The sequence below is a fragment of the Mirounga leonina genome, unplaced genomic scaffold (genome assembly GCF_011800145.1).
Source record: "Mirounga leonina isolate KUSES-001 unplaced genomic scaffold, KU_Mleo_1.0 Mir_364, whole genome shotgun sequence".
Taxonomy (NCBI): Eukaryota; Metazoa; Chordata; class Mammalia; order Carnivora; family Phocidae; genus Mirounga; species Mirounga leonina.
Genome location: NW_023270708.1, coordinates 254,021 through 267,584, shown reverse-complemented (window position 1 = coordinate 267,584; position 13,564 = coordinate 254,021). Strand labels below are relative to the sequence as shown.

The 13,564-nt window shown below is 39.5% G+C and overlaps 1 protein-coding gene across 1 annotated transcript in view; it reads left to right on the top strand.

Moving 5' to 3' along the window:
• Positions 1–2,079: 2,079 nt before the first annotated feature.
• The window catches only part of NSF (N-ethylmaleimide sensitive factor, vesicle fusing ATPase), a 145,333-nt gene continuing 133,848 nt past the window's right edge, over positions 2,080–13,564 (top strand). The window contains exon 1 of the mRNA XM_035030372.1: positions 2,080–2,178. Coding sequence (XP_034886263.1) covers positions 2,167–2,178 — 12 coding nt within the window. The 5' untranslated portion in view covers positions 2,080–2,166. The remainder of the gene's footprint in view (positions 2,179–13,564) is intronic.

The window sequence follows — 13,564 nt, the reverse complement described above, 5'->3', positions numbered from 1 at the left end:
CCTCAGGATAGTCAAGGTTGCAGTTGCTTGGGAGAGAACCATCTGATTAATTGAGCTTGGGTTCTGTGCTCCCTCCTGGGCCAGGGGATGGCAGGGCACCTTGTCTGACAGTTTCCAAGCTGCATGAGCTGGAGGAACTGTGGCCAGAAAAAGGGGTGAGGATTTGGGGCAGCAAACTATTTATTCTCTATAGACCATCACTATCACTGTAAGAATTGCTCAAAGGTAATGCAGAAATAGCTCCACTATTTCTAAGATAACCTTGAATATCAGAGTAAGGCACAGATGGGAGGCAGACACTGTGACAGCCTGGACCAATGTCTCAGAATCCTTCTGCTCCAGATGGATACTAAGCACCTTAAGGGCAAGAGCTCATGTCTACCTAGTTTCTTTGGTAGACAGACCTGTAGGACTGTGTATGTGATGCTACTGAATTTATACCACTTGTGAGATGCTACAGAGGTTGGCTTATCATGGGAATACGCGCTCTAAACAGACACATTGGAACCTGTCCAGCAAGCCTATCTTTCCTAGGTGGTAAGTATTCCTCCCTGTTGGAGAGATTAGACATTTTCCCTTGCAATCTATTTTACCTAGTAACAAACCAGTGTACATATATTTGCACTATTCTCTGGTCTTGAAAATAATGTCAGGTCATTGGACTGAGAACCAATATCATCTTCTGGATCTGTTTGGTAAATCTCTTTGATTTACAGATTCAAATTCAAAGTATCAAAAAATTTAAGACACATCCATTAAGCTCACCTAATTATACCTGTCACTTTGCAAACAAGGAAACTGGGGCTCAGAGAGGTTGAAATATGGCAAATGAGTAGGCAGAGCAAGAAAAGGGACAAGAACCTACACCTCCAGGCTCCCCAATTCATTCTCATTGTTTTGTAGCTTTTGCAAGTTAATAGATCAGAGTTCAATTAGTTCTGTTTTCCTGATAAACTCTGATCCACTGATTTAGTTAACATCTGATTTGTCCAATAAAGCAATGTGGTTCTCAGGCACAGCGTGCGAGTTTATAAAACTGGCCTGATTTTGTTTTTTCTGTCCCTGGCCCGCCTTCAGGTCACTTACTGATTTTTATTCTCAATCTTAAACTGCTAAGCATGCCCAGCTCTTCTAATTTTTTCCTTTGCTCATGTTGGAAAAACTATTTTTTCCTAATCAGCTGTGAGAAGTTAAAGATAAAAAATCCTGTTGTTTCTCGTTGTCTTGTGTAAATACGGAGAGAAATACAAGCTATCAGCGGCAGGGGCAATAAAAGCATCAGGGAATCTGCTAAGCAGAATCTCTCTTCTTGCAGGGTGCTGCTGCCGTTATTATTTATCCTAATTATTATTATCCTCTATTCTGAGACTCCAGTGAGGAAACAGGATAGTAGAAACATCGAGGTAAAAAACGGAACGAATTTTGGGCATATTTCATTCAAATTCCGCCGTGTTCTCTAAACTGAAACAATACTGGGGGATTATACTTTTAAAAACATTACCTTTATAAATAAATACACTTAATAATGAAATAAAAAAATGTAGAAAATAAAGGTATAGCAACAATCACAATTCACTTTTAAATTTGAAGAAAATACTGAGTTTTCCAGGCTACGTATAAGCTAAATACAAATGCCAACGCTGGTAATTTCCAGGAGCTAGGTACAAGCCTGCCCACAAAGAAAAGCTTGAATTCACGCAGAACCTGAATTCAGAACCAACTTTGGGCCGGCCAGTACCCGCGCGAGGTGCTCTTAGGCACATTTTCACATTTCAGTGAGTCTGGAAGCAGAAAGTTAAAAGGCTGAGAGAGGCCATTACTGGGCAAGCAGCAGCGGGCAAAGAGAAGCAGGGCTAAGGGATTAAAACATCAAAGGCCTTGCTACAAAGCCCGGCGCAACCGGCCAGCTGTCACAAGATTCGCAAAAGAAGCCCTTGAGAAAGTTGCCGGCGCACAGGAACTCTGCAAAAATACAAAGTCACAGCACCCGCAACTACCGCTCAAAATGGCGCCGCCGCCCCGCCCGCTCCTTGGCGGCCGCGCGCGCGGCCTCACGGCGGCTACGCGCCTGCGCGAGGGCGGGCGGCGGGCGCGCGGGCGCGCGCGGCGGGGGCGGGCTCTACTAAGCGCCCAGTTGCAGCCGCGGAGCCGGACGTGTCCGCGAAGATGGCGGGTCGGGTGAGTGCCGGCCCCGAACTTGCGGCTGGAGGCGGGGGTGCCGGGCTCGCGGGCACTCTGAGGTCCGGACGGCCCAGGGGAGGGGGGGTGAGTCTGAGCAGATGGGGGGTTGGAGGGCGGCAAGCCAGAGAAGGGTTTGAGGGTAAGAAGGGGGAGCGGTGGCAGGGGATTAGCCTTCCTCAGAAACTCCATCCCCCTAAGGAAGCTCGAGGGGAGGTGACCCCCTCACTACCATGGGTCTCCTGGGTCTCCTTTAATTCTCCCTTCCCATCCTTTGGGGCTTGTTACCCGCGTCCCCCAAGCCAGCCGCAGGACTGTGGCGGTCCCAGTCCGGTCGGACGGGCTCTGGGGGTTTCTCCGCACCCCCTTGCTAGGGCTTATTAGGTGCAGCCGTTGGAATAACTGCGGGGGATCCGTCTGCTGCGTTGGGGGCGAGGGCTGTGGGAAGGATCATTAGGAACCCATTTGAGTGAAAGGTCTTGTGAAAGGAGGAGGAGGTGCAAATGACTTTTAGTGTTAAACCCCAGCCACCTGGGGGACCTGTCACTGTCGGAACAGGCAGGAATGTCTTCAGCTTGGAGTGGGGATGCATTTGGGGTGTCGCGTTTTGTATTTATGAATGACAGTCGCTTTGAACGCAGCAGGTTATGTTATAGTTTCAGGGTTTTAAATTTTACTTCCTCCTTTAGCCTCTTAAGATCGCGGTGTAGTGTGGGTTTGGTAAGGGGAGATAGGGCTGGTTCTGTGCTGTACTGCAGTGTGTGTTGAGCTAAAAGCTCTCTGAGGGATGGATCCTGCCCAGAGATTACACTGGTCATAAACCTGGGGACGTTAACTGCGTCACTAGGGGATAAGGATGTGCTTGACTGATTTATTTATACTGGAATATTTGAACAAGTTTGTATAGATTTACGCACGCATGCAAATGTCCTATCTAAAAGAAATTGTAAGTCCTGAGATGATGGAGTGAGAAGAGACCTTAAAGGTCATTTAATTTGACCTCTTTCTCTTCCTTTTCCCCATAGCTTCTCCTTTTATTTATGGTTACTTCCTCTACCATGCTTTAGCTTCTCTTTTTTCCCACCCAAGGAACCCCCACTCCTGTGCATTCACCTGTTCCCTCTCAACATACTTAAGCTTCTCCCACCTTAAGACAAACCCTCCCTCCACCCCCACAGTTGTCTCCTTTCTCTTCCCATTTTTCAGCCAGATATTTTGATAGAATTGTGTACATTTATCGTCTTTCATTTGCTTACCACCTACTTACCCCTCAGCCCACTGCGGTCTGATTTCTGGCCCTATCAGTCCACTGAAACGTGCTCCTAAACTTAATTAACATTTTTCATTCTTTGATTGGATGTCTCCACAGCATTTGACATTGTTGACCATAGCCTCCTTCATGGAAAACACTCTTGCCATGGTTTCTGTGCAGCCTTGCTCCTGTTTTTACTCATACCTCTCTTTTGCAGACTCACCCTCCTCTACCCTGTTATTCAATGCAGATATTCCTCAAGGCTCTCTTCTCCATTTTCTCTTTGGGCGATCTCTTCTAAGCCTACAGCTTCAACTACCATCTGTATGCCAGTGATTCTCAGTATTTGACTCCCAGTCCAGATCTATCCTTTAAGTTGCAGATCAATATATCAAACTGCCTATTAAAAATCGAGGCACCTCAAACTCTACAGTTTACATCCAAACCCATGATCTTAGCCCACCTAATTAGTACTTTTCCTGTTTTCTGTTTCAATGAATGGCATCACCATCCATAGGCTGGAAACCAGTGGGGGGTGGGGAGGTGGTGGTTGCGGTGGTGGTGGTCAAGGTCATCCTTTATACTTCTCTCTCACCACATCCTCTGCCCCCCAGTAAAATTCATCACTGAGTTCTGTTCCACCCACCCCCACCCCTTCCCTAAAAGGGTATTATTAGGGCCGAAGACTCTGGCTTGGGCATTGCTGCCTTTTTTTTTTTTTTTTTTTGAGATTTTATTTATTTATTTGACAGAGAGAGACACAGTGAGAGAGGGAACACAAGCAGGGGGAGTGAGAGAGGGAGAAGCAGGCTTCCTGCAGAGCAGGGAGCCCAATGATCCCAGGACCCTGGGATCACACCTGAGCCGAAGGCAGATGCTTAACTACTGAGCCACCCAGGTGCCCCAGGCATTGCTGCTTTAAACTATACCCAAATAACCCACTGGACTGCTGGTCGTGTGGGTTCTGTCATTTTAATATCCTAAAAATCTCTTCAATCTCTCTGCCTCTCTGCATCCTCATTTCCACCTCATTTCCCCAAACTACCATCATTTGTGGTTTGGACTACTTCAGGAAGCTCACTAGAGGTCTCTTTACAGCATTTTCCACATTGCTTGTTTCCTCCCCTGCCTGTTGGTACTTAAACCCCTGCCTCAATAGCATCAGGTTACTTTTGGGAGATCAGTCCAAACTGGGCCTATAAGGCCCTTTGTGGTTCTTCTACTCCTGCTTTTCTCTACTCACTGCCTTACTCTCTATGCTCAGGTTATATAAACCATTCAGTTCCTTGAACTTTAGTAGTTTCTCTTACCACAAGGTCTTTGCACGTACTGTTTCCTTTCTTTGTGATGTTCTGTTCCCAACCATTTACCTCCTACTCATAGATCACTCATCTACTCAAGGGAAGCCTGTTCTGATCCCACACAAGTCATGATCCTTTGTTATATGCTCTTGAAGAACTAACTGTATTCCTTTCCTTAGAGATTTATGTTTGTCATTTTAAATTTATTGGTGTGGTTATTTGCCTTTACCATTTATCTTCCATGAAAGAAGAGACCATGTTAGTTTTTTATTCATTATCATCACCTGTGCTTTGCACACTGCCTCAGCCCTAGGTGCTCAATACATTTTTGTTTAAAATGAAACTAATCTAATCTCTGCTTGAATACTCTAGCAGTAGAGGGTGCATCACCACTAAAGCTAACCCATTTTAGTGTCATGTTAGAAAGGTCTTTTTTATATGGAGTTCCATATAATTTTTAGCTGTTTAGAGCTACATAGAACTAACACAATTCCTTTTCCATATGATAGTTCCTCATATATTTGAAGACAGGTTACACATTCGCTCAGATTTTCTCTTTTGCAAGTTAAACATCCCCAATTCCTCAAATATTCTGTATTCCAAACCCTTCATCACTTAGGTTACCTTCCTTTGGAAATGCTGTTTTGCCAATGTTTCTTCTAAAATGTGCCCCAAGTGGAACACAGTGATTAGTGAAGAATATGCTGAACTCTTAATCTCTCGAGCTAGACACTACCATTATTAATACAGGGTATTTGCTTTTTTTCTGCAGTATATCACACTCTTGGCTCATAATGAGCTTGCACTCAATTAAAACTCTCATATTCTTTTAAAATGGGCTCCTCCACACCATTCTATGTATTGTGCAGTTTTATTGAACCTAAGTATAAAACCTTACATTTATCCCCTTTACAAATTTTTTTTTTTTTTTTTTTTTAAGGTTGGGGCCTATTTACTGCTTGTTCAGGGTCTTCTTGATTCTCCATTCTTTCATGTTATGCAACATAGTAGCTCTGTCTGCCGATTTTGTTTTCACCTGTAGGTTTAAAATCATGACTTCTGTGTCTACATTCAAGTCATTGATAATAAGGAGAATAAGATGGGTCAGAAATAGCCCTTGAACATGCTGTTAGAGACCTTCCTCTAGACTGATACACATCAATATACTTTGGGTACCATTACTTAAATACAAACATATTTCATTTAATCCTGACAAAACCACCCTGCAAGCTAGGCAGTATTAATATTGTTTTTCTCAGAGTTAGGGGCTCGTTAATTTGCCAGGTTCACAACTAACAAGAAGCAGGGTCAGGATATGAATTCAGCTCAGTTTGCTACAATTACCTGCTTCACCAATTTAGTTGCAAGGGTCTAGAGAAGAGTAGATTTACCTTACCTAGAACTTTTGGAGGTTGCTGCCAAAGTTTGATTTTCAAAAACTACCTTCTATCTTTTGGAAAATCTGAACACCTTTGCCCATCCCTGATTGTCTTGTTTTTTCCGATAACCATAATTTCCTAGTAACTACTTATTGTTGTTTAACAAATAGAGTTAGCCTTGTTGTGATGCTTTTAAAATGAGTTCTGAATTTCCTTTTTGTGGGAGAAAAGCTATTTTGACTTATTACTGCTTTTGGTTAGTTTAATTTTGGCATTCTGGTATCTTGTAAATGGTATTTATATTCACTATGTAATTGAAGGGTTTTTTATTTCACTGTATCATTATATCACATGTATCACTGGTAGCATTAGTAACCTGTCTGTATGTCCTTTGCTTTTTCTGGGCAAAAGAGAGCATCATGTTTAGTTCATCTGGGAAATTGGCTGAAGAATAAAATGTGTGGTATTATTCAATAAATAGCGTCTAGGTCATCAGAACTTGATTAATTCCTAAAATATCTTGAAGCTCCTAATCTGAAAAGCAAAGAACCTGAAAGAAAATAATTTTTGTCATTATCTTCTTTAGTGTATCTACTATATGAGAAAAAAATATGGAATTGTAAGTTGGATACGTTTTATAATAAATGATGAATCGATTTAAACGTACTTGATTTCCTTTGGCCTTTCCAAAGATTGAATTAGGTAATAAGTGTTCTTGGCTGTCTTAAATTTTTGCTGGTAATAAAGCAGATTCTATAGTTCTAATTCTTATTACTTACATTTAATACAGACTCTTATTTATAAATGAACTCCCCATACAGATGGCTACCACTGCCCCAGGCCTCCACACTGTCTACCAGAACTCTTACGCTACAGCTTCTCTGGAATCATAGAATCAGTAGAGGAAAGAAAGAATCTGAAATACAGCCTTAAATGTTTAGGAGAGCTGACTCTAAGTGTAGAGGCTCCTTAGTAAAGCTGCTCTATTTGGTATTGCTTTCTTGGCCCCTACTATCACCACCACCACCTGGTTACTGAAAAAAAAAGAAAGGCTTTCCACATTGCCTGAACTTTTTTGTACTCTGTCTTTTAAAATTGCCAGAAATTTCACTTCCTGGGGACTCAGCAGTGCCTTTCTGAAAATACACACAGAAATGCCAATAAAGCCAATGGGTCACTTTCTTCATAAATTCTTACACCTCCTTGAGGTAATCTGTTGTGAAGGCATGGAGTAAGATGATGTTAAATAGGAATCTAAGCAAGAGAACTCTTTTAGGAGTTGAATGAGCTATATAGAAAGATGTTAGATGATCCTAGGGTCCTGGGATCGAGCCCCATTGGGCTTCCTACTCAGCAGGGAGTCTGCTTCTCTCTCTCTCTCACTCTCACTCTCTCACTCTCTCCCTCTGCCCCTCCCCACCACTCGTTCTCTCACATAAATAAATAAAATCTTTAAAAAAATTTTTTTAAAAAGAGGTAAAATTTACCTAATCTCGTGTTTTGACGAGGCAGGCTAGTATATTTAGTATCAGTTAGTATATTGTTGAAACTTGTAGCCTAGTCTAGAAACCTAGCAGTTTATGTATGTATGTATGCATGTATTTTTAAAGATTTTGTTTATTTTAGAGAGAGTGTGAGTGGGGAGGGACAGAGAGGGAGAGAAAAGGAGAGGGAGAGAGAGAATCTGAAGCAGACTCCTGCTGAGCGCAGAGCCCAACGTGGGGCTCTATCCTACGACCCCAAGATCATGACCTGAGCTGAAACCAAGAGTCTCAAATGCCTGAGGCACCCATGCGCCCCAAGAAACCTAGCCATTTAAAACATTTTGTGGGTGTATGACAGCTTTACCAAATAATCGACCTTCAGGTAGTTTTGGAACAAGTTCTGAATTGGGGATCCTTATGTGCAGTACCACGAGTCCAAACAATACAGAATGTTTTGTAGTCTTGTTTCATAAAGTCAGAGTTCTGCTATACAATGCATACCAACTTTCTGCAATCTTATATGCAGTAGTTATTGTTTGTGCATGTTACTTTAGTGGAGTTTTTAAAAAGTGTCAAATGCAATATGTTTTAGAAACTAAAATTGAACTTTTTATAGCACTATTAAAATAGCTTCTTTTTGAAACAAAAGGAATTTATGCTTAAAATGGATGTGTTCTTTTTTCAAGTATTTAAGACAAGGTGCAAAGGTATAAGGTGAAAGTATACTATTGGGGATGCCTGGGTGGCTCATTCAGTTAAGTGTCTGCCTTTGGCTTGGGTCATGATCCCAGGGTCTGGGGATCGAGTTCCACATGGGTCTTCTTGCTCAGCGAGGAGCCTACTTCTCCTTCTGCCTGCTGCCCCCCCTGCTTGTGCTCTCTCTCTGACAAATAAATAAAAGTCTTGGGGGGAAAAAAAGAAAGTATATTATTGTACTGTTGAAAATTCTTGAATTGGCAGAACAGTGAACCTTGGAAACACCTGCATTAGCAATATACTAGACACTTGCTATAGTGTGGTTCTTAAGGGTCCATACTCTGGGTATGGTATCTTAGGTAAGAGTCTCTTAAGGAGATCCTCTCTCACAATTCAGTATTAATACCCCTGAATGGCTCTGAGGCCTACATTATGCTGTCTTCAGTTTCCTAGTGATTTAATCTCATAATTTCCAACTTATTTTTTATGATGGAAACTATTCCTTGCTTGACTGTATTTCTAGAAGCTCTATGCATTTAAACAAGTATAATTTATACATGCTTTAAGAGATTTCAAGCATAGGGCACCTGGCTGGCTCACTCAGAAGAGCATGCAACTTTTGATCTTGGGGTTGTGAGTTCGAGCCCCACGTTGGATATAGAGATTACTTAAAAAAAAAAAATCTTAAAAAAGATTTCAAGCATGTTGAAAAGTACAGCAAATAGCATAAAATATATCCATATGCTCACCACCCAGATTTAAGTGTTAACATATTGTGATATTTGTTTCAGAACTTTAATTTTTAGAAATGAAACATTACAGACCCAGTTGAATCTCTTCGTATCTCCTTTTGATTTCACTAACCTTTCCCAGAAATAACCACTATTCTAAAGTTGGTATAGATCCTTTCTGTTCACATTTACCTATGTTTGTGCCCATAAGTAATATATTGTTTTGTGTGTTTTAAAAATATATATAATGATGTCATACTGTATATTTCCTTCTGCAAACTGCAGTTTTTAAATTTAAAATGACATTTGGAATTTAGTCATGTTGATATATCGAGAGCCAGTTAATTCTGTTTACTGTGTAGTATCCTATTTTGTGACTATACCACAATTATCTGTTTTCTTATCTGAGGATAATTTAAATGGCTTCCAATTTTATTTTTTATGGAGTACACATTCGTCTATATGTCTCCTTACATACACATGTAAGAGTTTGTTTAGGATATATGTCTAGAAACTTAGATACGTATCCTATGTAGAATTGCTACATAGAATTGCTGGGTGGTAAGTTACCTTTGTCTTTACCTAGTTATACCAGTTTGCACTCTTGCCAGCAGTATATGAGTGTGTGTTACTCATGTCCTTTCTAGCACTTAACATTGCAGACATTTTAGTTTTTACAATATGATAGGTGTAAACAATCTTATTGTTTAAATTTGCATTTTTTCGGGGCACCTGGGTGGCTCAGGTGGTTAAGTGTCTGCCTTCGGCTCAGATCATGATCTCAGGGCCCTGGAATCCAGCCCCCGCATTGGGCTCCTGGCTCAGTGGGGAGCCTGCTTCTCCCTCTCCCTCTGCCCCTCCCCTGCCTCGTGCTTTCTCTCTAATAAATGAATAAATAAGTAAATAAAATCTTTAGAAAAAATAAATTTGTATTTTTTTCCTAATTACTAGTGAGATGAGCAATTTTCATATTGGTCATTGGGATATCCTCTTCTCTGAATCACCTTTGTATAAACTTTGCCTATTTTTACCTTTTAGCTGTTAGTATTTTTTAAAAAAAAATTGATTTGTAGAGGGGCGACTGGGTGGCTCAGTCGTTAAGCGTCTGCCTTAGGCTCAGGTCATGATCCCAGGGTCCTGGGATCCAGCCCCACATCAGGCTTCTTGCTTGGCGGGAAACCTGCTTCTCCCTCTCCCACTCCCCTTGCTGTGTTTCTTTTCTCACTGTGTCTCTCTCTGTCAAATAAATAAAATCTTTAAAAAGAATTGATTTGTAGAGTTTTCCTTTTGGGGGGAGTAAGGTATGCTTTGGAAGCTAATTCTTATTTAGTTGTAAATAGCTTCTTCCAGACAGTGGTGATCTTTTCATATTTATAGAGTTTTTTATTTAAATTTTATTATAGCTATAATTACCCATTTTTTACCTTTATGATTACTGTGTTTGTGTGCTTTAAGAGAAATCTTTTTTTTTTTTTTAATTTATTTATTTTAGAGAGGGGGAGAGAGCAGGGGAGGGGCAGAGGGAGAGGGAGAGAGAGAATCCTGAAGCAGACTTCCCATTGAGCATAGAGCCTGACTCAGGGCTCAATCCCAGGACCCTGAGATCATGACCTGAGCTGAAACCAAGAGTTAGCTGACCAACTGACTGAGCCACCCAGGTGCCCTAAAAGAAATCTTTACCTACCTTCAAGTCAAAAAGATTTTCATCTTAAAGGTTTAAAATTTTGTTTTTTACAATTTGGTGTTTAATTCATCTGGAATTTATTTTTGTGTTTGGTGTGAATTGGGAAGCTAATTTTATCTTTTCCATATGTATAGCCAGTTGTCCCAGTATCATTTATTGAATCCTTTTTTCCCCACTGATTTTTAATGCTATCTCTGTTTTATAACCACCCTAAGTCTGGACTATTGTGGTTTGGACTATATTCTGTTTGCCTATATGTGCACCAATGCCACTGTTTTAATTAAAATCGCTTTAATATTATATTAAATATATATCATGTTATATATTTTATAATTTATTATTTGATGTTATGTATATCGTACGATAGCTTTAAAATTATTCTTGCTATATGCTAAAATTATTCTTGCCCCCTCCTTATTTTTCTTTATTTGGCATTTCCATATGAAAGTAATCATTCCTCTTTTAAAAAATATCTTTATCTTTAAATTTAAATTTATCTTTATTGGGGTCCTGGCTGGCTTAGTCAGTAGAGCATGCGACTCAATCTCAGGGTCATGAGTTCAAGCACCATGTTGAGTGTAGAGATTACTTAAAAATAAAAAATCTTTAGGAAAAAAAATTATCTTTATTGCTACTGATTTTGACCTACATTTTTTCTTTGTTTTACAAGAGCAGATAAAAGATAATTTCAATAAAATTCAGCTGAATTACTCTACAAAGCTGATTTTCTTTTCCTTTCTTTGATGTTAAGCCAAAAAATAATAATTTATCACAACTTTGTGCTCTACAGATTTGAAACCAAATGAATTAGCATCAGCTGTTTGTGAGTAATGCAGGGTATTTTGGTTCTCTGCTAAATTCAGAATGAAATGCTAAAGTTCTCACGTGTTCTGCACTAGCCATATAGATCTTTGGTAATGGAGAAAATGGGAAAATTATTAAAGTAAGAAATAAGTTGTCATTTTTGAAATCCAACATTCACTTATTTTTAAAATCCCTAAATCATAAAAGAATATTTTAGGGTTTTGCTGGTGGATTTTTAAATATTGTAAAGTGTTTTTAGTGTTATGTACATATGAACAAACACTTTACTTGATTGACAAGCAATGAAAATAGCAATTATCGATAATTCTAGGTCTTCCAAAGAACATCAGTGTTGGGGAATTAAAAAAATTTAGTTATCCTAGTTACTTTTCTCCTAGAGAATAATATTGACAACATTTTGTGAGATGATAAAAGACGTGGTTCTCACTGTTTGGAACAGAGCCTGGTGTCGAGGTATTACACGGTGAATGATTGTTGTGTGAATGGATGAACATTTATTTCTAAATACCTTAATAAATCATCATTTTGGACAATGTAGTTTGAATTTTAATGTTACATTCTCTGCCAAGCTATTGAATACTGTACTTATGTTTATTCTGTTATTCAGCTTATTAATAACGTGGCATAGATCTAACTTTAAACAGCTGCTGGATTTCATGCTAGTCTTTTTTCTCCAAGTGCCGATACTGAGTCTGATTATTGTTTTTTATATATAAAGCCTCCCAATCAATTTACTACTTATCAAGCATCAAAATAAACTTAATTGTATTTATCAAATTAAATGATGAAATGGCCTAAGGGCATTATTGAATCCGTTTTCCTACTTTTCTATTGTAAAAAGAAAGGAACCTATAGGTATTTCTGTTTTTATGAAGTTTATTTCTCCTTACTTAATACAGTGATTCTCAAAGTGGAATCTGCAGACCAGCTATTCAGTATCACCTGAGAATTTGTTAAATTAGAAACTCTGGTGGGGGGGTCGCCTGGGTGGCTCAGATGGTTAAGCGTCTGCCTTCGGCTCAGGTCATGATCCCAGGGTCCTGGGATCGAGTCCCGCATCGGGCTCTCTGCTCCTTGGGAGCCTGCTTCTCCCTCTGCCTCTCTCTCTCTGTCTCTCATGAATAAATAAATAAAAATCTTTAAAAAAAAAAAAAAGAAACTCTGGTGGTGGGGCCCTGCAATCTCCTTTAACACATTCTCCAAGTGATTCTGATGTATGCAAGTTAAGAAGCTTTGATTTGGTATATTGTGCTTTCCAATTTAGTTCCTTAACAAATTGCTGAAGATATTTTCCCCATATTTCTTTCCAAATGTATATTCAACCTTGTTATTTCGAGATTTCAGGATTATTGTCTTTTCTTCCCTTTAATACCTTGAACTGTATCCAGTTTTCAAACATTAAAGAAAGCATAGTTATTTCCTGCAATATAGTGAATTTGGTATTCTAAGTGATCTTCCTATAGAAACTATTTAAAATGCTAGGTAGCATAGTAACTGTAGTTAAAAATGATAAATTGTATACTTGGAATTTGCTGAGAGTAGATCTTAAGTGTTCTTACCACACACAGAGAAAATGGTAGCAAGGTGAGGTGCTGGATATGTTAATTAGCTTGATTGTGGTTATCATTACACAAAGTATATTTATATCAAAACACCACATTGTACATGTTAGGCAAAATTCCCTAAAGCTGAACATATATGTGTATGCTATGACCCAACAATTCTGCTGGAGGCTGTGTGTGGGGGGGTGTATATCCAGGAGACATGCATACATATATTATTCAAAAAACATGTACAAACATGCTAATAGCAGCAGTATTCATAATTAAAAACTGGAGACAACTCATGGATAAATAATGGCATATTCATATAATTATATACCGTAAAAAGCAACAAAAATGAATAAACTAGTGCTGCAGGCAACGGTATGGATGAGTTTCACAGTCATAACATTGAGGGATAGAAGTCAGACGCAAAATTATACATGCTGTTTATATAAAGTTTCAAAAATAGGCAAAACTGTGATTATTTCTG